The sequence below is a fragment of the Sinocyclocheilus anshuiensis genome, unplaced genomic scaffold, assembly GCF_001515605.1.
Source record: "Sinocyclocheilus anshuiensis isolate Anshui unplaced genomic scaffold, SAMN03320099.WGS_v1.1 scaffold392, whole genome shotgun sequence".
Taxonomy (NCBI): domain Eukaryota; kingdom Metazoa; phylum Chordata; class Actinopteri; order Cypriniformes; family Cyprinidae; genus Sinocyclocheilus; species Sinocyclocheilus anshuiensis.
Genome location: NW_015557091.1, coordinates 809,515 through 834,278, shown reverse-complemented (window position 1 = coordinate 834,278; position 24,764 = coordinate 809,515). Strand labels below are relative to the sequence as shown.

Sequence of the window (24,764 nt, the reverse complement as noted above, 5' to 3'; positions counted from 1 at the left end):
TTTAAGACAGCCGAGGCAAAACCCATTGATGATTTTGAGAATAGTTAAACTGGGCTGAGACTTGCAAAATCTTGCTTTTCTGTTCGCCTATGTTGATTGTAGGGGTGAATGATTTCTGATTATGTTTAAAATTGCAGTAGGGTTGAATGGTGTTAAGTGTATTTTAAATGATATTTTAGGAAGATGAAATGCTCTGATGCTATTTAGAGCCATCCTGTATTTACAAAAACCAGATAACCAGTGTGAATACAGTTACTTCAACCATTAATGACCTGGCTGACTGTATTTATAATATTGTCCAAACTGGATTTATCTTGAAACCATTGTTACCATTTTACCATTTATTGGGCCTAAACACATTCTCCCAGCAACCCAAAAGCCAGTTTCAGGGCTGAAGGTCTTTCTGGTTCATTCACGTGAATTTGCATGTGAAGATACTTCTTCAAAAAGATAGAACTGTAGCAGTCCTGCTTTATTGGTTTAATTTTCATAATTTCAATATTTTGTGCAGTATTATTAACTCAGCCTAAAAATCCCCCAGGCTTGTGTCTCATCTGCCTTGGTCTTCAGCTTCAATATCAAATGAGATGCTTGGAATGACGCCAGAATGTTCTAATAGAAATATTTTGCAATAAACTAGCTTTTTTCCCGGTGATTTTGTTTACTGTGCTCTATGACATCAGCATGCTGAAAAGGTGGTGCACTTTGCTTGATCACATGACTCAAGCAGCTGATTATCTGTTGAGAGATCATACAATACACATTGTGCTTCGGGTTATTCTGTTAGATTATCACATTATTCAGCCAATTCATATATTTCTGTAATATAAATCGAGTTTTAACACATGAATGTGTCAGGCAGGTCCGGGAGGTTTGCAGCAGGCCCTCTTGTATCAGTGAACCTGTATCTCATTACTGTTCAGACTGCATACAGCATCACGTTTCAAGAACATTATGCAATATACATAGAGCAGATCAGAGATGCTCGAGGTGAGTTTTGGATAGTTTTCAACATAAAGGATAGTGTACTGTACAGTGGGGTCCAAAAGTCTGAGACTGCTAGTGAAAATGCTTGCATTCTTTTTCATTTAATGCATATTTTGTTTACAATTATCAGCATAACCAGTTGAATAAATTTGAGAATGTTTTAGTTTGTCTTTTTTTTTGCTTTAATGACAATCATGTTCTCCAGCATGATTTGATGTTCTTAAGAGCATCTTGAGCTACAAATCTAATCCGACAGAAATCTGAAATGTTTCAATATAATACAATTTTTGTCTCAAAATTATTTCCAAGGTCAGTTGGAAAAAGTCTCAGGTTTTTAATGAAGTCTGGTGTGCATAAGTGTGTATTTTAGGTGCTAAAATGGGTCGCTATTAAATTTTCACAATTTGCTTTTTGGAATTCACTTGAATAGTCATAGTTCACTATTACAAGTTAATGTTATGTGAAGATTTTATATTTGAAATAGTTTTAAATTGAGTATATCATGCAGGATTATAGTTTATCTTTTTATTTGTTTTTATGACATTTAATTTGTATTTCAGTTTTAGATTTTTAAAGAATTATCTGTAGCATTTGTAACAATTTTGTATATTATTCATATTTAATGAAGGCAAGTTGTAAAGGCTTCAAATGTTGCATGTTGTGTATCAAACTAAAATGAATGTGGTGGGGTTTTTTAGTCTTAGAAAAAAATGTTTTGGTTCTGTTTGAAATTGCTTTCATTTTTCGATGTCACGTCGCTTGACAAGTCATCTGAACGAAGGCATTTGCGTTTACCCTCAGCGTGACACTGACAGCTGCAGTTCTCAGATCAAACACCGCGGGGCAGCAGTGAGTCAAAACGCCCCTCAAAACCAAAGATGCTCTTCCTCAGGACCCCCCATCTCACCCGGGACCACTGCCATGGTACCTGTTTAAACTCATCTATCTGAGCTCTCCATGGTGCTGCAGTAAAACACTAGACAAAGTTCTGTTTGCAATTAGAAAAGTTTATTGATGCACAGTAAAGCGAATAACGCGCAATGACAGTATTATATGGACAGCAATGGGACTAGACTACAACAGTCCACGTCACAAGTTGATTCTGTACATCGTCATCAAATAGGACACCGTTCTTCAATGACATTTTATTCTTGTTCTTCACATTCCTAGAATGACCTACAGAATATAACTTATCTTCTAGCGACATATCTAATTGGCAAATTAATTAGAATGTCTGAATGATAATAATAGTGTGCAGTTCAGCTTAAAGAAGAAAAAAAAAACGTCCAGAAAGAAATCTTTAAAAAATAAATAACAGTTTAGCCGTTTCGATGTCTGGGATCTTCTTTATAGAATCACAAATGCGCACAAAAAAAGTCTCTGGAGAAACACGCTTGTAAAAATGTGGGGTTGAAGTCCGCGCACGAAGACCTTACAAAAATAACAATATACCAAAAACATTTGCTTCAAAAATTGTCTTTACACTGAGTTTCGAGTGAATCAGTCCTGTCGATTTGAATTTAACGTTACTTCTTTTTGCCCGTTCTCCTGGCCGCTGTCTTGGGTTTGGGTTTCGCCGTTTTCACCTTCTTGGCTTTGCTCGTCTTGGCAGGTTTGGCCACCTTCGCCTTCTTCACAACTTTCTTGGCTTTGACAGGCGATTTCTTCTTCTCCGCTGCCTTCTTCACTTTCTTCTCGGCGGCTTTCTTAGTTTTCGCGGGGGGTTTCGCCACTTTCTTGGGCTTGGGGGCTTTCTTGGGTTTGGCAGCGGCTTTGGCTGGCTTCTTGACTTTCACGGGTGCTGGTTTGGGTTTCTCTGGCTTCTTGGCGTCCTCGGCTTTGGCCAGTTTGAAGGAGCCCGAGGCTCCGATGCCCTTGGTGTGTCGCAGAAGCCCGCTGGCCACCAGGCGCTTCAGGGCGAGTTTGATCTGGGAGTCGGCGTTGTCTCCCACCTTGTAGTGGTTCTTCACGTACTTCTGGATGGACTGACGCGACGCGCCGCCGCGGCTCCGGTCGGCTGCGATGGCCGCTTTGATCATCTCGGAGTATTTGGGATGCGACGCCGATTTCTTGGACCCTTTCGTCTTCCTGGGCTTGGACGCCGGAGTAGCTGCCGTTTCAGCCATGGTCGGTCCTGGAGGATTTCAAACAAAAACAGAACCGAACTGTCAAAAAGTTAATTTACTTGAAAAAAAAAAAAAATATTGAACAGCTCTTGAAAATTATCGATAGCAGATTAAATTACCACCGCGTCGCGCCTTCGTCTTTGTTCAGGCTCCAATTAAAATATGTATTTAAATAACCCACACTCAGCGCTGCAGAAAGTGTGTATATTATTCTCCGAAGTGCGCCTGTACAATATATGAAGCCTCCACGCGGACGTGATTGAGAACACCAACTGCCAGCAGCTGATCAAGCGGGCTTCCATGAAATCTGCGCGGGCTGGTTTGTGTTTCTTCCTCCTCGAACTGAGGCCGAATTTAGCCAGACTCGTTCGGTACCGATCCTCCCAACGACACGGTCCGAGAGGGGAGACTTTGGGCTGTACGTGCGTATGTCGTTTTGTCCTGAATTCATTTCGCCATGAACTTTTTTTCCCCGAAAATCAGCTCAAACCGACGAGCGCGGTGATGTATTTTGCAGAATTCGCGTAAAATTAGCCCAAAACAACGAAAACGTGCTGGAAAACACCGAATGTTTATAAAAGCCCCATCAACACACTTGAGGACAGGACGGGTTTGATTCATGCAAAACGTCGTTTTCGTTTTTAATAAGCTGAGGTAGCTGACGAACTAACACAGTCCGGCCACCGAGTCCGCGTGACGTTTCTCCGATTATTTATTGTTAAACCTACTATAAATTAAATGTGCGCGAAATAAAGTGGCTCTCATATTGCGGCTCATATTCACACATTTCAAGAGGTGTTGGTGTCATGCATGAGCTTCAGATCTAAACGAGTAAAACGTTACAGTATATAAACCAGGAGCTCCTATGCTGAGTGCTCTGAGAGAAGAGCTCGGCTGTTAGGAAAGTTGCCAACGACCCAAAGCCCAGCTTTACCGACCAGAACCCACCGGTGCCGTGGTCAGGTTCAGCATATCGATCAGTGCATGCATTCCCAGTGGTTTGTGCGTTATGGATCCGATTGAGATATTAAGACTGGGCTGATGCTTTAAACGCTCGTGCATTCTTTTGTTATCGCTCCGTTGGCAGAGAAACGCGTATCCCGTCGGGTTATTTTCCCCTCATTTTTGCACCGTTCACTTATGAAGTCATCGGTTTAGTTCAGGCTGCTATCGGGCTGATGCACATTTATATTTCTATCGCTCCGGCTTGTTCTGTTAATCACATTTTCAGGCTTGATGGTGTTTCAGTCAGAACGCCATCTTGAATCTCTTCACTTTAAGGCTTTACTATTCACATCCACTGCAAACTTTTAATTAGCCTACTGGATATTTGCAATGAAACTCAAGTTGATAAAGCTGATTATTCATCTTTTTTTAAGTTAGCACTCAAGTTGGCGATTGAGCGCGCTGGGAGTTTTCTCTCAGGAATAATAGTGAACCGGGACACTAATGCATTTCTGTTTCTATAATAATATTAATTAATAATTTCCTCTAGACAGTTGTGGGCTCTTGAAGGTTGTTGTTATGGCGTCTTTTGTGGCAGACTTTAACAGAATGTCTTCATATAGTAGGTATTAAGCACATCTCACACTCTTTCTGTTATGACAGTCTCGCTGTGTGTGTGTTTGCATGCATCTATGAGATACAGACTAGTACATACAGCTCCTCTTTGTGATGTAGTGTAAGGTGTCTGCAGGTGTCTAGTGCTGAAAACAGCACCTTCCCTCACTCAGTCCATGTTAATAAGATACATAGCTATATTGCAATTGTACAAAAAAAGGTACAAAAGCTGGCACTAGTGCGGTACACTTTCAAAAGTTACTAATGTGTACCATCTATGCAAGTACACTTTAGGTATTAGCATGCACCTTTAAGGTACTAAAATGCACCCTTTAGAGGTAAATAAAGTAAAAAGGTGTACCTTTTGAAAAGGTGCCACCCTAGTGACAGCTTTTGTACCTTTTTTTCTGAAAGTGGGGTTCGGAAATATTTCTGAACAACAGTATAGAAATTAGTTTGTGGGCACACAATGCAATGCATTATTTCAATGCAATAATTTCACAAATGTAGAGATCAGGAAAGTTACAGAATTTTAGTATTTTTAACTGAAAATAACCGATATTTTTCATTATAGGCTGCTGCTGCTGAGATGCGAAAAACAAAATAGCAGATTGATTGTCCTGGACATTGTGAGTAACATCCATATTATGGTGTTATAATTGCAGAAGGACTGAAAATAACAATGTAAACTGCTCAAGGAAATAATTACGTGCATGTTTTTCATTAGTAGGCCTATGTAACAGCACTAATCCAGTGTACTGAACACTAAAAACTTCCACATAAAGTCAGAATTATTGTATTTTCCTATTTAATATGCAGGAATTAACATTTTTCTCATGTTTGTGATTTTTCTGTCTAGAGTACTTATATTACAGCTATGCATGACGTCAGGCTATAAGGTGGCTGAATCGCTCTTACATGTGCTACCCATTATATACGGTATGTGTTATGCATATTTACATGACAAAACTTAAAAAAAAATTCTATAAAGATATATGGTTGTGTGCTTTGTCATTTGCATTATATGCTATGCAACTGCACATAAAGCACAAAAGCACAGGTTTGTTAAAGGGATAGTTCACCCAAAGTGAAAATTTGCCGAAAATGTATCCAGGATGTAGATGAGTTTGTTTCTACATCAGAACAGATTTGGAGAAATGTAGCATTGCATCACTTGCTCACCAATGGATGCTCTGCAGTGAATGGGTGCCGTCAGAATGAGAGTCCAAACAGCTGAAAAAAAAACATCACAATAATCCACACCACTCCAGTCCACCAGTTAATGTCTTGTAAAGCAAAAAACTGTGTGTTTGTAAGAAACAAATCAAGGCATTTTAACTTCAAACAAACTAATTTGCATGGCCTGAGGGTGAGTACATTTTCAGCAGATTTTCATTTTTGGGTGCACTGTTTCTTTAAGCCTAATTATAGAATAAACAGTTTTTATTTGATTAACATAACACTTGTATGTCTTTAAAATGTCAAATGAGAGAAATGTGTGCATGCAAGTGTGGATTAAAAGTCTTTGTGTGTCTGTAAGTGTATAAAGAATGACTTACGTATGTTTCACCAGTAGAGAGCAGCACTGCTCTGTTCTGCAACGTTTATTGTGCGTAAACTAGACGGTAGTCATATAGGATATTTTACAAAAATCATAAATGTGTTCTTTCTCTTTAATTAGTTTACTTACAAAACGATTAATAAATATCCACATAAATACGTTATAAATGTAACACCTGGTTATTTCGCTGATGTACTTAGATTCCACTCCTGATTGCACACCTCATAGTCGCAACAGAATAATGATATTGATTGCTGACTGGGAAAAACTGATTTCGTGGGGGGTTTTTTTGCTCATTGATCAGTGTCAGTACTGTCTTATATTATGCTAACCAGTGTAGAAAGGTCATGGAGTTCATAAGCACAAGGCCAGTGATGGATTGATAACACACAAGTATCAGAATGAACATCATGGGTTACAAATATCTATCTGAGGACTCAGACTTTAGTTGATTAAGTGTCAGTCAGCCCGAGTCCTGATGGAGACACTGTAGATGAAACAGCCAGGTGTTACTGTAAACCGCTGCATCATGCAGGTGGACAGCACAGCATTTATGTTCATTTCTAGAGAAGACCATATGATTGTGTTTTTATATCCATGTGAACTGTAACATCACCACCACTTAGAGCTTATCATAAACACTTCCGTCTAAGAGGAAAATCTGCACAATCCATTTAGCTCCAGGTTAAATTCTGTCACGACTGTTAGTGGTGTTTGCTAAGGCTTGCATCACAGCATTGCTCGTAATTAGGGTTAAAGATTTGAACAAACCCCAACACTAAGCAATAAACATCCCCACTCCGTGAAACACAGAAACACATACAGCAAAAAATATTTTTTTAATAATACTTATTCTCTAGGTATTTAAACAGTATTTTCTGAAAGATATATATATTTTTTTTTATTTTTTATTATTATTTTATATATTTAAAATGTATGTTGTAAACTGTGGCTTAAGGAAATATGTGGCTTAAGGAAATATATTTTTTAAATGTAAAATATTGTTCATTTAATCCTTAAAATATTAAATATAGCATGAAAAAATTTTTTGCTAAATGTGCATTTACATTTTGGGTAAATGCAAATTCTTTTTAAAAATATCCTTCAAACATTATAAATAAAGTAATTTGCATTTAAACAAAACAATGCCAAAATGCATGAAGATGTGTAAATAAGATGTAAATATATTTTAAAATCTATTAGCAATATACTGAAAAAAAAATTGGTTTGAAACAATTTTCACTCAGAAATTGCTAGTGAATTTCACAAACAGTTAGAAAGACATGGGCAAGTAAAATTTAAATTAAAAAAAATGTAATATTTTATTGTAAAACATGCTACAGTAATCTTTTTTTTAATCTTAAAAAAAATAATTTTACCAGTGTAGATTATTTTTTGTATATTTTGATTTTTTTTTTGTGGGAATGGATGATATTTGAAATCAAAATCAATGTGAGCTTTAAAATCAACAACAATTAGAGCGTATAAGGAAATATATTTTTTAAATGTAAAATATTGTTCATTTAATCCTTAAAATATTAAATATAGCATGAAAAAATTTTTTGCTAAATGTGCATTTACATTTTGGGTAAATGCAAATTCTTTTTAAAAATATCCTTCAAACATTATAAATAAAGTAATTTGCATTTAAACAAAACAATGCCAAAATGCATGAAGATGTGTAAATAAGATGTAAATATATTTTAAAATCTATTAGCAATATACTGAAAAAAAAATTGGTTTGAAACAATTTTCACTCAGAAATTGCTAGTGAATTTCACAAACAGTTAGAAAGACATGGGCAAGTAAAATTTAAATAAAAAAAATGTAATATTTTATTGTAAAACATGCTACAGTAATCTTTTTTTTAATCTTAAAAAAAATAATTTTACCAGTGTAGATTATTTTTTGTATATTTTGATTTTTTTTTTTGTGGGAATGGATGATATTTGAAATCAAAATCAATGTGAGATTTAAAATCAACAACAATTAGAGCGTATTGTCATACTGTCAATATTGTCATTGTGTCTGAGAAAATCTGCACAGCCTGTGTTTAGCCTCAGGTGAAAATCTTCTGAGATTTTTAGTTTCGCTTTTATTTTTTTACATATGTGAACAGAAACAGTCTTTATGTAAAATGAATCGGAATTGTTCATTTTACCAGTCTAGCTGCTTCCTAGTCCAGTTTGAGTCAATCCAAAGCTAGCTGTGCTAAAATTATGACCCAGATATCTAAACAGAAGAGCAGCATATTCACACAAGGGGTCAGTACCTCCTTACCAGACCACATCCACCCCATATGCCATTCTAGTTATTTAAAAAATCCCACATTTGACCACTTTTATCGTAAAATGATTCTCGAAAGGTTCCAGAAAATATTGCTTCCATTAACATCAACTATATTACTTTTATGTATTCATATCGTGAATAACACAGAGAAATTTTGTACTTTAGAGATTCGTCTTCACATTTATTACCACAGTTAACCAGTCCTCAGAGACAATAACCAAGCCAAATGACTTCATTAATTAGTAAGTTCAAGTATATACATGATCATCAGCATATTCCAAGCACAACCAGTGATTAAACACCCTGAGAATGTGTTTTAGAGTCCGTAGTATCTGCTGTGTGTGATTAATGTCTGATTTAGGAAACCCAAGTGCGCCTGCATGCCGTGTGTGTGTGTGTGTGTGTGTGTGTGTGTGTGTGTGTGTGAGTGAGTGTGTGTTTGTGTGTTTAGTCTCTCTTTAAGACTCCTGCAGGGTAGATGGAGAGCTGCAGCTCTTTGGACACGCCCCCCTCGCCTCTGATTGGCCGCAGACTGCTGCCTCCTTCCCCTCTTTCATTGGTATTCAGGTAGTACAGTCTTTGTGGAGGACAGAGGAGAGAGATAGGGCGAGAGGGAGAGATTTACAGAGGTAAAGGCGATACGAGCACAACAAGACGGGCGAGCGGAGAGGGACAGACGGGTTGAGGGAGGACAGTGAGAGAAAAAGAGACAGAAAGTGGGCTGACTGCAAGCTAAGGGCGATTTTGAGTTGGACGGAAGCAGGTGCCAAAGTGCCACAAGGGTCTGTGGGTTCTGGACGGTGAGTGGGACTTTGGATTTTAACCCAGCTGGAATCAGCCAAACCCTGGACTGACGGCTCTGCTGTCTTCCCTCACTGGAGGACGTCCTGCGGATACCCTACTGGCCTTTACTAGCGTGCGTGCGAGGGGTCTCTCTCCCCGTTGGGGAGGCGTGCCGCGCAGACGGACGGACCGCTGGCGTGTGTGTGTGTACGTGTCTCTGCGTGCGATTTCCCCCTATGTCCTTCTTTTTGTGGCTGTGTGCGCACCAGGGCCCAGTATATGGATAGAAGCTCTCTGTTTCAGCTCATACAAGAGCAGGTAAGCAGCAGCAGGTTGCTATGGTTACTGCATCCTCCTGTGCATCGACGTGCATGTGTGTGTGTGTGTGTGTGTGTGTGTGTTTCTAGGCCGTTGCGGAGCGAGATGGACATTCGGAATGAATGAGTACTGGAGTGTGTGTGTGTGTGTGTGTGTTTGAGAGGTCCTCATGTTCAGTCAGTGGCTGTTAGTGTAGTAGTAGTAGTAGTACACTCAGCACTGGTGCTCAACACATGCCTGATTGTGTATGCTAATATATGGAAATATGTGGATATATACACTTACATGCATTTTATTACCCTAAATCATATTTAAACACACAGTACTGTTTAAAAGGTTGGTGTTGTAAGAATTTTTTATGTTTTTTAAAGAAGTCTCTTATGCTCACCAAGGCTGCATTTATTTGATCAAAAAGAAATCAGTAATATTGTGAAATATTATTTCAATTTAAAATAACTATATTCTATTTGAATATATTTTAAAATGTAATTTATTCCTGTGATCAAAGCTGAATTTTCAGCATCATTACTCCAGTCTTCAGTGTCACATGATCTTCAGAAATCATTGTAATATACTGATCTGCTGCTCAAGAAACATTTCTTATTATTATCAATGCTGAAGACATTGTTGTGCTGCTTCATATTTTTGTGGAAATACATTTTTTTCAGGATTCTTTGATGAATAGAAAGTTAAAAAAGAACACCATTTATTTGTAATAGAAGTCTTTTGAAACATTATAAATATATTTACTGTCACTTTTGATCAATTTATTGCATCCTTGCAGAATAAAAGTATTAATTTCTTAAAAGAACCTTAATGACCCCAAACTTTGCGTTTATATTTCAATATCATATATTTTCCTGTTTTAACAGTGACTGGCAGATGTAAAATCCAAGAAAGTAGCAATGCAATGACTTCAATTCAATTTCAGATCAGATTAATTCAATTCAGTTCACTTCAGTTCACAAGTCAGGTTGACTCGTTTGCACGTTTAACAGTTCAGATCAACTCGATTCTATTTAGATCAGTTCAATTAAACACCATTATTGCTTTTGACAATATAGATAAATTAATTATAGATTAAATTCAGCTAATTTCACTTCCACTTAGATCAATTCAGATGCATTATTAGTATTGACCATATAAATTCAGCTTATTTCATTTAAATTAAGCTCAGTTCTGTTCAGTTCAATTCAGCTTTATTAGTCATTTTAATATGGATATTTCAGTTCAGCTTCAATGGTAATTTTAACAACACCAATTGTTTCTGAGTTGCTTCACTCACAAACCTCCAGTCAAACCGCTGGATGATTGGATCAGGAAAAACTCCTTCCGTGAAGAAGGAAACCTTGGTAACAGACTCAGAGGAGGAGACCCAAAAATACTCGAAAGTCATCATTGATCAGAAAAGAGCTGAGCACTTCAAGAGATGTAGTGAAAGCAACAGACACCAAGAAATACCAAAATATGTTTAGTCATGAAATGACGCATTATGTTTATAGCACATTGTTTAGTTTTTTTCTGTTACAGCTAGCAGGTTTGTGTGCAAACACTGCAAAAACGTGACTTATTTATACCGTCAGTCCGACCCGCCAGTTTGCAGAACGCATTACTCTCTACGTACAGAAGTAGAGATAGAAGGAGGTCAGTGAGAACTCTTCAGTAAGAGTTTTGCTGTTTGAACAGCTACATTTCAAGGAGGTGTTAACATTGAGATGCTCTGGTACTTCTTGCTGAGTTTTCTTGGCAAAACCAAAAACTCTTTCCAAGTCTGGCAGCTCACATCACATGAGTTCAAAAATTCATCAGGATTCAAACAACAGCTTGGTTTGAATACATATGCATGAGTATATGCTAATTAGTTTCATTCTTGAAGCAAAAGTGGCTCCGCAGACAGAAAATTCTGATTTTAAGTGCTTGAATAAAGGTCACGCTTTCTGGTCTCGGTTTATCAGTGGTTCGTATTGGTTATTTATTAGTTCAGTGTTTTCGACTGATTATTTCCAAACCTAAAGTAAATATTAAATAATAAATACACACACACACACACACAAACACACACATATGTGTGTATTTGCACGCTGTATTTTTAAAGCTGTGATTTGAAGATGCTGGAAGTCGTATTAGGCAATATGAGTGTGTGTGAATGTGTGTGTGTTTGATTTTGTTGTCTAATCTATGCTGATGCTGAGAGATTAGGTTGATTGATGGATAGGAAAGGCAATCGTTCAGTCGGAGGGGCAGAATTGATCTTTGCCTCAGGAGATGAGGGACACACACACACATCTGAGAGCCATCAGTTGAGTGTGTGTGTGTTTGTGTTGGTATGGTGTGAGTGTGTTTCGTATGTTTTCACATGCGCTGTGCTTCTGATTTTGCTTGTCCAGTAAGTGTGTTGTCAGACAGAAGCGATGCCTGACGGTTTGGTTGCGTCGTGTGGGTGTGTGTGTGTGTTAGTGTATGTATAGTGTGAATGTGCTGCAGCTACTGTGTGTGTGTAAAGGCAAGATGCTTAACCTTTCAGTTTATTATGATTCTTTTTTTCTGCTGTAGGAAGCAGTGCTGAGCTCAGACTATTTCTGGCTCTAATGCACACGCACACAGTTCACACGTGCAAACACACACACACGTTCAACGCTCTGTGTGATAAAGTGAATTAATGGAAGACAGCTCTAAATTACAAAATTACCCAGTGTCTCTTCTCACCGACTGGAGTTTAGTTAGTGGCGCTTGTGAAAGTAAGGATCGCTATTTCTCATAGTAAGTGTTAAAGGTTTGTTCAGGGTTTTCATAGTTTAAAAATTTATTTTTAAAAAGTTATTATAGTAAACTAAAAATTTGAATATTAAAAAAGTTTTCATTACTTGCAAATAAATGTTAACTGAATAAAAAAAACTTATTTTATTTTAGCTAGTTGCCAAAGCAACATTACTAATTTTTGTTTAGTTTAACTTGAAGTACCAAAATAACTAAAACTAATAAATAAAAATTAATAAAAAATATAGATATATTTAAAACCAAGTGAAAACTGAAAATATATATAAATAAAATATGATTAAAAATATTAACAAAAGCTATAAAAGTATATTAATAATACTAAAATAGCAATTATAAGTATTTTAAGTATTAAACTTTGAAAATCCCCTAGACTTGCATTGAACTTGGGATTTGAACCATATCTAGAAAATAGATATTTTCTTTTCGTTCTGATAACAAGAACTATCATATCAATGTTTTTCAATTCTGAGAATTAAATGAGCAATTAAAGCATCATATATACGAAAGTCAACCTTTTTAAAACTATTCTATTTGTTGTTACTTCCACAAAGCTATAGGATCTTGACTTTTGCACAGGTGCCGCTCACATTTTGATAAGAAAATGTAAGAATCTTGTTACATATACAGTGTGTGTGTGTGTGTGTGTGTGTGTGTAAGCAGTATTTGCTTTGGCTCAAGCTGTTCGGAGAGAAAGAGGGCAGTTGATAGTTGGATTGTCGCACCATATTTAGCATTATATTTGCATAAAATAGCAGCAGTTCGTCCTCTAAGACTCTTCCTCAGTGACCAGCTGCTGTGATAGTGTGCTGAGAAAAAGACCTTTCCTCTAGAGTTTCAAAAGAGATCTTTCCTGATCTTTTAACTAAGAATATTTTATAAAGCAAGGATGCATTAAATTGATCAAAAGTGACAGAAAAGACATTTATAATATTACAAAAGATTTCTGTTTCAAATAAAGGCTGTTCTTTTGAACTTTCTCCCAGAGAATCCTGAAAAACATGTATTACATTGATAAACAGAAATGTTTCTTGAGCAGCAAATCAGCATATTAGAATGATTTCTGAAGATCATGTGACACTGAAGACTGGAGTAATGATGCTGAAAATTCAGCTTTGATCACAGGAATAAATTACATTTTAAAAGATATTCAAGTCAAAAGCAGCTATTTTAAATTTTAATATTTCACAATATTTTACTGTATTTTTGATCAAATAAATGCAGCCTTTGTGAGCATAAGACACTCTAAAACATACAAATAAAAAAAAATCTTACCAGCCCTAAACTTTCAAAGTTGTGTGTGTGTATCATTGGATGCCATTTAAATACCTTGATATTTATCAAAGTACTCTAATATTTTCACCTGATACCATCATTGTACCATGGTACTGCGCCAGTACTGCTTTGTAAGGCTTGCCATGTAAACCTAAGATCATTTGTAATGTGAAAGCTGACATATTTGACTACTAACACCATATCATTGCTCAGATGTTTTTGGGCTCAGCCATATGGTGTGTATTTTCAGAAACCACGGCAACAGTAAGGCTCTTTTTAGCACACTTTAACATCGAAAGACAGGCGGAGAGAAACGGCTTTGTTCATGCTCATGTAATCAATGAACAGACCATCAGCTGCATTCAGACTCACACACAGTGACTAGACTGATGTTTCAGCACAGCTGGAACGGGAAACAGATTCTGTTCAGTCTCTGATGATAATGCCATGCTATTTACATGGTAGATCTGTTTTGTGTTTGGTGATTTGTGTACATGATCATGTGGTGCGAGGTGACAGAAGTAGATCAGTCGCTGGCGGTGTTCTCACACACACGCACACGTACACACACACACACACACACGGTGTCGGTCTTTCTCGGGGTGTCACATTGGTAATTTGTAACCATGGTGACACGGCAGCGGCTCTCCTCTGTGCTGAATGGCCTCACTAACTGATGCTTTCACTTCCATCCTTCTCTCCACATGTGTCTGCTGCTCTCATCCCTCCATCCTTCATCCTCCGCTCATTACCCAGAGCCCTCACATTCACCCGCTCGCCTTCCTCTTCCTCCTCCTCCTGTCTGTTTCTACATCATTACAGGCTAGCACATCATTTAGCAGTTTGTATGTGCTTCTTTCTTTCTTTCTTGCAGTCCATGCTTTCCTTCCTTCCATTTCCTTTCCTGTTCTTCTTACTTTCCATTCTTTTATTCCTTTTTCTCTGATTTCCCCTCCCTCCCTTCCATCCTTTCCTTTTCCTTTCCTTTCCTCTAATTTCCCTTTTTCCTTCCTTCCTTCTGTGTTTTCTTCCTTCCCATTCCTTTCCTCTAATTTTCCTTCCTTCTTTCCTTATTTTAATTCCTTCTTTCTTTCTGTTCTTCCATTGTTTTCTTTTCCTTTCCTTTAATTTCCTCGCATTTCTTTCCCATTTTTTCTTTTCTTTCCTTCCTTCTCACACCTTTCCACCCTGTTCTTCCTTCTCTGTCCTTTCATTTGGTCATTTCCCTTTCCTTTCATTCTTTCCTTATTCCCTCCATTCTTTCTTCCTTCCCTTTCCTTTAATTTCTGCTCATTTCCCTTCCTTTATTTCTTTTTTCCTCCCTTCAGTCCACCCATCTGTCTAGCCATCCTTCCACCTTTTCTCTTTTCTTTTCCTCCAATTTTCCTTCCTTCCTTATTTCCATTTCTTCCTTCACTTTCTTTTCATTTCCTCATTTCCTTCCTTCCTATCTTGTTCCCTTTCTTCCTTTCCTTCCTTTCCCTCTTTTACCCATATACCGCCTGAAATTTAAATGTAGCGTTCAGAAGTAATTCAGAGTAAACACAGACAGCAGAAATAACCGTGTGTGTCCTCCTGGGTTTTCTTTGCTGTTTTGGATCTGTTAGGGAAGTGCTTCAGGCAGTTACACACAAACTCACACAGTAATGTGAAATACTTACAGAATCTTTGATTTGGATCGGTTAGGGAAGTGCTTCAGGCTCATAGTTACACACAAACACACACACACAGTAATGTGAAATGCTTACAGAATCTTTGAGTGTGTGTGTGTGTGTGTGTGTGTGTGTGTGTGTGTGTGGCAGACAGATGAATTGTGCAGAATGACTATGTTTGAGTCACAACAGCGTTGCTTGAACTAACCGCGTGTGTGTCCATGTTAATGGGGTCATATCATGGAAAACAGGATTTTTCTTGCTCAAACAGCTTGATGTGCTATAAAGATATCTTGCTGTTATTCTGTTGTAGAACATTCTGTAGGTTTATTCATCACAGATTCACCCATGTACAGCAAAAAGATTCACTGCTCACCCACTGGGAGTCATTCCAGTTGCTCTTTAGCGTAATGTTGAATCATACTGTTTATCATTCAAATTTTCATCACGTGTGTTTGTAGAACAAATATACAAGCAAATGCAAAGCACATGTAGCATGTTACATTTATTTTGTGTGCTGTGTGTGTAATAAATGCATGCTTTTACTTAATGTTTACTGTATGTGAATGCATATAAACTAAACACTGGCTCGTTCTCTCTTTCTGTTGGTGTTCAGCTGGACCCAGAGCAGACTGGTTTTATAGCAGTGGAAAATTTCACCAGTCTAGCTGAGCACCATGAGTTACAGCTGGACCCCAGTAAACTGGAGATGCTGCTGGCGCTGGTAGAGAGCAACGAACACGGACACGTCTGCTACCAAGAACTCATAGAACTGGTGAGCCGCATGCAGTTGACCTCCAGGATTTTATTTATACGTCCACTTTTGAGGAAGATTGCACAAACTAGTCACTTACATCTACCTCTAAACAATGCGTTAAGTACGTGCTGACTACTCATGTCTAGTTACATGTCTTCAGTGCTAGTTACATATAACTCAATATGTGCTTAAACTGCATCCCAGTGCAGCTGTGTGACACCTGTAATGGCCAAATGTATGTGAAATTACATGAATATGACATCTGAGATGGTTTGCGTTCATTTGGAGTCATGCAATAGTCACAAATATACTAGATATAGACAACTGTAACTAAATGTTCTGCTTTGTTTTCTGAGCCACACTAATATTCAAAAGTGTAGGGTCAGTAAGATTTTGTTCTTATGCTCGCCAAGGCTGCATTTATTTAATCAGAAATACAGTAAAAACAGTAATAGTATGAAATATAATTTCAATTTAAAATAACTGTTTTCTATTTGAATATTTTTTTAAATGTAATTTATTGCTGTGATCAAAGCTGAATTTTCAGCATCGTTGCTTCAGTCTTCAGTGTCACATGATCCTTCAGAAATCGTTCCAATAACATTTCAATGTTGAAAACAGTTGTGCTGCTTCATATTTTTGTGGAAATTGTATTTTATTGTTTTGTTTTGTTTTATTTGTGTGTATGTGTGTTCATGCAACCGTATGGATCCCTTGATGCACAAATACTGAGTGACATTTGATTGTCATGCTATTTTTATGAGACCCGGAGCAGATGAATGCTGTTTGTGTGTGTGTGTGTGTGTGTGTGTGTGTGTTCATGAATGAAAAGCTCTTCCCACAGTCAGTAATAGACTGCAGGTCTCAGCTCTGTCATTTCTGATCCTCCATGTGCTTCCTTTACAAATCCAACCGTGTTCCTATCAGGACCTTCTTCACTCTCTCACACTTGATACGTGGGGGCATAAGTGTTTTCAGACAGTTGAATCAGTTTTGCCGCAGGCTCTTTTAATACACACACACACACACACACACGACTGCGGCGCTCTGTGTTGACAGTTCTGGTGCTCTAGCTAGACTCATTCATAGATGTGATACAAACCCTCATGTAATCACACCCTGATGCACGCACACGTATGCTGTACACTTTATGTGGCTGGAATTCAAGACATACGATGATTTAAAACCATGTTCTACAGGAAGAGAGACTGAGGCAAAGGCGGAGAGAAAGCTATGAATTTAAAAGGATTTGGGTGAAGTGTAAATCTGGGGCATGAGGGAGATGGAGGAATCAGGGAAAAGAAAAAAGAGAGTGTGAGAAATCCTGCATACATGGAGTAATCTGTAAGAAAGTCACAGTATTTAACTGGTCTGTGTGTGTGTGCTTTTTGAACAGGAATGAAAAATATAAGTATAAAACAAACTAAATTCATAACATTCATAACAAACATTTATTATAAACTCCAAGTCTAAACAAATTTATTTAAAGTGAGACTGTGCGCTATGTGCGTTTTTTTTCGTGCTTGACATTAATTGCATTATATTGCTTTGGAACATAAGTCGCAGCTCGTTTCAGGTGATAAAAAAAAATGCCACTTATATTCTTATATTTTTGCTGGAAATGCCACATTGATGAACTGTAAATCATCATGTGGTCGGTCTACTGTTGATGCATTTGTGTTATTATTTTTGTACTGAGCAGATTATTGTGGCTCAGATTTTGTTGGTGTATTAACATTATCATCATTTAATGATATATGGGTGGTTATGAACTGTGTAAAGGTTATGAAACACAGATGTACATATGTTAAATTACACAACTTCTCACTGTATCAACAGCTAATGAGATGTACATCTCTCTCTCTCTCTCTCTCTCTCTCTCTCTCTCTCTCTCTCTCTCTCTCTCTCTCAGCTGAACAGTAAACGTTCCAGTAGTTTCCGCCGAGCCATTGCAAATGGGCGTCGCACTCTGCAGCGAGAGATCCTATTGGATGAGACGGGGTTGGGCGTGTACAAGCGCTTCGTGCGCTACGTGGCCTATGAGATTCTGCCATGCGAGACGGACCGCCGATGGTACTTTCATCAGAGCAGACTCTGCCCTCCTCCTGTGTTCATGACCATCATTACCATTTTACAGGTACACCTCACTGAGCTCTGTACGGCTTTTTGCTCTTTATGTTGCTTTATGGGTTCTTTAAAGGCGTCCTATTGTGCTCTTATACAAAGTCTTGATTTTGTTTTTGAAAATTGATTTCTGTTAAATAAAATATCTCCTTTTGAATTGGACTTTGAGCTTTGTAACTTTGCAGATCTTTTTTATGCTCAAACAGCAACATTACAGACTAACTAAAGTTGAAAAAGTGAAAAAACATAATAGGACTCCTTTAAAACACCAGTAACTAGAGTGAACCATTCTTGGCAAAACTTTTTGGTTGTGGTTTTTTTAACCCTATAAAGCCTACTGTATATTTGATACACAAATTTCTAAGACCTCTAAATGATCAATATAATCAAAACTTTGCTTAAAAAACCTGTTGCACACAATCTACTACACACCTTCTGGCATCAGATTGATAGTTTATACTGAAACTTTTAGTATAACTGTACAAACGTCCATCTTCAGGTCGTGGTTCATGTGTCTTTTGCTGTGAAATCTTTACTGATTTTTATAAAGTAAACAAGAATAACTTTTATATTGTTAGTAATCAACACCTACTGAACTGAAGCAACTTAGGTTTACTTGATTATCCATACATCATTTATGAAAAATCATCTTAAAATGTATCAAATATGATCCATCCGGCTTTTGAGGAACGTTTATTTGTTTATTTATCTCTCAGTCATCATTGTATTGCATTGCATTTTATGTTTTAAATGAAAACTTCAGAGCTTTGATCATAAAACTAAGCATTAAAGTATAATCTTAAGACATTATTATGAGATTAAGAGTGACAACTGATATTTAAATGCATTTACTGCAAGTAGTCTGCTGTACTATTACAAATAATTCATTGATTTACATTACGAGCAGAATATCATCTTTCTGGCCAAATAAATCAGCATCTACACCAAATTGTATATTTTTGCTCAGTTTGGGCCTCTAAAACTGAGGTGAGCTCCATATTCTCACTATATCTTGCTATAGTAGTAGTATACTTTATTGTCCTCAAGAGGAAAATTGTTATGGACTACATGTTGCTGCAGACATACAATAAACATATAAAAACAAAATTAAATAAAATCATGATGACTATGTGAGCCATAAAAGCCTGATGTATCAATTATGATTCTCAACAAAAACCATATATGCAGACTTTTTAGTATTGTTTTCTTGTTTATTTTGTCTAAAGGTTCAATAAACTCTTCCATTTCCAAACATTAGATGTTTCTGACTATTGTTTGATATGTCAGGCTTTACAGGGTTAAGACTGTGTTTGTGTTTGTGTTCCAGATCATAGTGTTTATGTGTTACGGCGTGATGCTCAATAAATGGGTGTTGCAAACCTACCAGCCGGATTTCATGAAGAGTCCGCTGGTGTATCATCCCGGACACCGCGCTCAAATCTGGAGGTTCTTCAGCTATATGTTCATGCATGTTGGGTAAGAACTTTGCGCAGTGATTGACAGGCCCGGATTAACAAGCTCCTCCTAAACCCTTGTTTAGATCACCAGTTATAAATAACAAGTGAGCATCAGCTGTAGTGCACTTGGTTAATTATGCGACTTGTTCTTCGAATAAACTGTGTGCCTACATGTTTAGAAACTGAGTTTTACAAGCTGGATGTGTGTGTGTGTGCAGGTTAGAGCAGTTGGGTTTCAACGCTCTTCTCCAGCTGATGATTGGAGTTCCTCTGGAGATGGTTCATGGGGTCCTGAGGATCAGTCTGCTGTATATGGCAGGAGTCGTCGCTGGTGAGTTAGTGCGTGTGTGTCCGCATACAGCTGGCCATCCTTGTACTGTGACAAGTTCACCAGGAGAATGTGCTCATATTTATGATGGACATGTCACCAGTGGTCAGTGACCTAATCAATAATCTCTGAATTATTCACACACACACACAAACACACCCACCATCTCTTTCTCGTCACATACACACCAAAGCGGAGCCTGTGTGTAGTGTAGTAGAATACATTTACATTTTAATGCTAGTTATCTTGCTCTTCTTATTATAAAACAGAGATATATATTGTCCAATATCAGGGCTATTCCATTCCTAGAGGGCCACATCCATAAGAGTTTCACGCCAACTAATATATAGATATATACAGTGGGCACGGAAAGTATTCAGACCCCCTTAAATTTTGATTATTTTCATACCATTTCCATACATTACATTTTCTGTGTGTGTGTGTGTGTGTGTGTGTGTGTAAAATAGGAGATATACAGGTGATATACAGTGCAGTTAAATTTGAACTACATTTTGCTGAATTCAGAGCTTAATCAAACATACTTGTCTGTAATTATTAAATAATCCAGTCCAGGAACAGAATCAAATAGCCGTGATGTAGTATAATACAGCTTAACTATCGCAAATGACATGTACAGAAGTATGATGAAATGAAATAAACACTTATGTTGTATAACATACTACATACACCAACACACATGTTGCAACATCAGTGTTTTGACATACTGTAAGAGCAAGTGTCCATGCTGAGGACAGAACGTGAGATGGAAATTAAAGGAAGGAGAGAATAGAGTATGCAAGAACAGATAAGAGAAAATTAGCAGATTCATAGAGACTATATGTGAGAAAGAGATGAAAAGACAAGGAAAATGGGTGGAGGACGTGCTAGAGGAATGAGTATTGAGAAAATGTAACATAAAAAAAGAGCAGAATGATAAAGACGGTGGTGGAGTAAGAGTGCTGAGCGCAGCACAGCTCAGTGTGTAACGCACCGTATAGGCGATCTGTCACACACACACAGAGGATATGCCAATATTCAGTTATCTCACCTGCATGCATGCATGTTCGCTTTCCTATGAGCTCTTAGTTTAGAGCTGTACTCAGTGTGTTTTGTGCCACTGTGGGTTTGAATGTTCTGTATTAAATTTAAGTCCACTTGGGGTGGCCACCTAACGACCACCCAGAACACCTTAGCAACCACATAGCAATGTCCTACTAACCACTCAGAACACCCTGACATCATGGTGGCAATTTCTGCACAGGCAAATTGCAGTTATTTTCCTCAAAAAAAAGAAAAAAGGTAGTTTCTATAGTACATGTATAGATTACAGCACAGAGCAGCTCTGTATCCTGACAACTATTAATTACCTTTATTATATTCCTTAAATGGGTCAGCAGTGGTGATGGCAGTAGAACAGAAATACAGGTCAGGAGGGGTTTATATGCACATATATTGCGCATGTCATTTTAATGTGTTAATTTTTAGTACAGTGCCTTGCGAAAATATTCATACCCCTTCACATTTTGTTAAGTTGCTGCCTTATGCTAAACTGCTTCAAATTACTTTTTTCCCACATCAATCTACACTCCATACACCATAATGGTAAAGCAAAAAACAGGTTTTTAACATCTTTGCAAATTTATTAAAAATAAAAAACTTAAATGATTCCATTGCATAAGCATTCATACCCTTATCTGGTACAGTTGAAATTCATATTGCTTGTAGATATTACTACACTTCGAGTGAAGTTAACCTGTGGCAAATTCAATTGAATGGGTATGGTTTGGAAAGGCACACACGTCTTAATAAAAGGTCTAACAGCTGATAATGCATATCAGAGCAAAAACCAAGCCCTGAGGTCAAAAGAACAGCCTGTAGAGCTCAGAAACAGGTTTGCAATGGAAGAAGTTTGAAACAACCAGGACTCTTCCTAGAGCTGGCCTCCTGGCCAAACTGAGCAGTTGATGGAAAAGGGTCTTGGTTAGTGTGGTGACCTGGTGGTGACCAGAACCTGATGGTCACTCTAGTTGAGCTCCATGATCATATGCAAATATTTCTGGAGAAACTTGAAAATGTGCGTCTGCCCCCATCCAACCTGACAGAGCTTGAGAGGTGAAGAGGTGAGGAGAAGAATGTCGCATCAAACCAAAAAGACTTGAGACCGTAAAGGTGCTTCAGCGAAATATTTAGTTAAGGGTATGAATACTTATGCAATGTACCTATTTCAGTTTTTTTTTATTTTTAATAAATTTACGAAGTTCTGACAATTCTGTTTTTGCTTTGTCATTATGGTGTATGGAGTGTAGATTGATGTGGAAAAAAAGTAATTTAAAGCAGATTAACATAAGGCAGCAACATAACAAAATGTGAAAAAATGAATGGGGTATGAATACTTTCGCAAGGCACTGTATTATATAAAAAAAATAACACAATAAAGACTAAACCATGGCTCCTGAGCTGTATGTAAATTCTGTCATTTAAAATAAAGAGAGTTACAAGTTCAACTCTCTAACCATTAGGCCACGACTGCCACAACTTATATATGTAATCAAATGCATATTTTAATGCAAATCAAATTTGAGTAAAATTTAAACACCTCTTTTTTACCTGCAATAATATTGCAGGTATGGTGGATTACCTGGATTCTTGCTGAACCAATATCAGAGCGTAACAATTGCTGCGTCTCGCTGAGTTCTGCTCACAGCGAAGGAGAAACTGTTCTATGGTGCGGCTAAATGGTGCTGAATATTGGGATTATAACACCTTGTCCTATTATGCAAACTAACATTCTTCCTGATTTATTAATAAACTACCTGTGGGGAAAAAATAAGTTAAATTAAATTAAGTTAAAAATAAAATGAATACATTCAATAAAGTTAATTATAATTAAATGTAATTGAAATTACATTTATTAAATAGATTTATTAAATTAAATGAAGAAATTAAATAAAATTAAATGTATTAAATGTATTAAAGGAATCAATTCAATAAATTAAATATATTATAAAAGATATTATATAAAAAAATTAAATTAATAAATATAATCAAATAAATTAAATACAATTAAATTTATTAAATAATGTATTAAATTAAACATAATAATATATTTAAATTAAAACTGAAATTTAATTACATTTATTTTATTACATTTAAAAATTCGGAATTTAAAAAAATATATAAAACTTATAAAACTTAAATTTAGGCTTTATTAAATAATTTTTTAAGGCAAGTAAGACAGTTAGACACTCTCTATTAAACTTCAAATAATTCGAAAAACAGGCTCTATGCGGGGACCCCCTCATGTCATTATGAGCCAATTACTTTATGATTAAATTTGCCTATCAAGAGCAATTTTACTCGAGAGGCTTTCTGAAATCAACAAACGTACAGTGTGTACACAAGCAAGCTTTTTAATTTTGCACAAAGGTCTTTACACAGAATGAGAGTCTCAGGAAACAATGTATCACACACTAGAATTTCGAATGTATCGATTCACATGATGTCATAATTCTGCATGGAGTCACTTCTTGTGGGCGGGGCTTTTGCAGAACAACATATATCAAATAGTCCCACTCTTTGTCTAAACCGCGTCTCTTTGCGTGTCTCCTCAGGTTCTCTGACGGTGTCCATCACAGATATGCGCGCTCCGGTGGTGGGCGGATCCGGCGGGGTCTATGCACTCTGCTCAGCACATCTCGCCAACGTTGTCATGGTAACCAAAACTAACTGCTGCCATGGTGACTTCTGTCAGAATGAATGAAAAGGGGAATATCAGGCAGAGGAATAGAGAAACGCAGACGGATGAATCTCTCCGGATGCTTTATACTGCGGCTTCCCTAAAGATCAAAGAGTCTCTAATCACTCGCACACAGACAGACACAAACAGACCTCGGAGAGTCAGAAAGTCTCTTCAGCGTCTGCTGTGTGCTGATGGATGCGTCTCGACTCTCCCTCTTCCCTCATACACACGTTGTTATGGGAATATAAGTGCCTTTTAGTTTGTGTGAGTGGAATTTAAGGAATGTTCTGGTGGAGCTCTATGATGTCATCAGTGACACGCTGTCAGTCACCACAGGAAATCATTTTCATTTGTTCCTCAAGCAAAAATCCACCTTTAAAGAGGTGTAGTTCCACCTCTAGGGGGTGATTTAGAAACTTTACTGCTCAAATAACATTTTTTATACATAAGAATCAATATAAGCATGAAGTCAACATGAAATCAAAATTGACGTTTCTGGTCTTATTGGGAGCAAATCATCAGTGCGCGTGTAGCCAAATAGCTATTAATCATTGTTTTGGTCCATTATAGGAACATTTTCGCTTACGAGCTGCTCGGGGTACAGATCCCGCCCCCTCCCTGATGACACGCCCCCTCCCGGTGGCCCCCAAAAGCCACGCCCCCTGTCCGACACATGTCCGACCTCAATCTACTCCGCTCGACCAGCAGCGGAGACACGGACGTAAAAACCGGAAGGAAGGGTTTTAGCAGAGTGAACCGAAAACACATTCTCACATTCCATACAGAAGCAGCGAACATAAACAGCGTGGTATTTTTAATGAACACTCGGAGGCAGCTCAAGGGTCCGGCGAGCTTATTTGAACAGACCGTCAGTACGTCGTACACTAGAAACATGCACACACATGCACATACACACACGTACATCAGATTTGTTGTGTATTTCAGCCCGGGGCTCATTCATGATGCCTTTCTGTATTGTTTTGATTTGACAGCCTCTTCTAAGCCTGTTATGCATTGCAGATACCATCTGTAG

General features: G+C 37.5%; 2 protein-coding genes across 2 annotated transcripts; one reads left to right on the top strand and one right to left on the bottom strand.

Annotated features, from left to right (window-relative positions):
• Positions 1 to 2,150: 2,150 nt before the first annotated feature.
• h1-0 (H1.0 linker histone) lies at positions 2,151 to 3,334 on the bottom strand. Its single transcript, XM_016472166.1, has one exon. It carries the CDS (start codon positions 3,111 to 3,113, stop codon positions 2,514 to 2,516), a length of 600 nt encoding a protein of 199 aa, XP_016327652.1. The 5' UTR covers positions 3,114 to 3,334; the 3' UTR covers positions 2,151 to 2,513.
• A 5,781-nt stretch (positions 3,335 to 9,115) lies between these two features.
• LOC107677126 (rhomboid-related protein 1-like) lies at positions 9,116 to 24,456 on the top strand. The gene is made up of 7 exons (XM_016471916.1): positions 9,116 to 9,624; positions 15,943 to 16,101; positions 17,996 to 18,220; positions 19,535 to 19,683; positions 19,883 to 19,995; positions 23,604 to 23,729; positions 24,302 to 24,456. The coding sequence occupies exons 1-7, from the start codon at positions 9,586 to 9,588 to the stop codon at positions 24,454 to 24,456; spliced, it is 966 nt and encodes a 321-aa protein (XP_016327402.1). The 5' UTR covers positions 9,116 to 9,585.
• Positions 24,457 to 24,764: the final 308 nt, after the last annotated feature.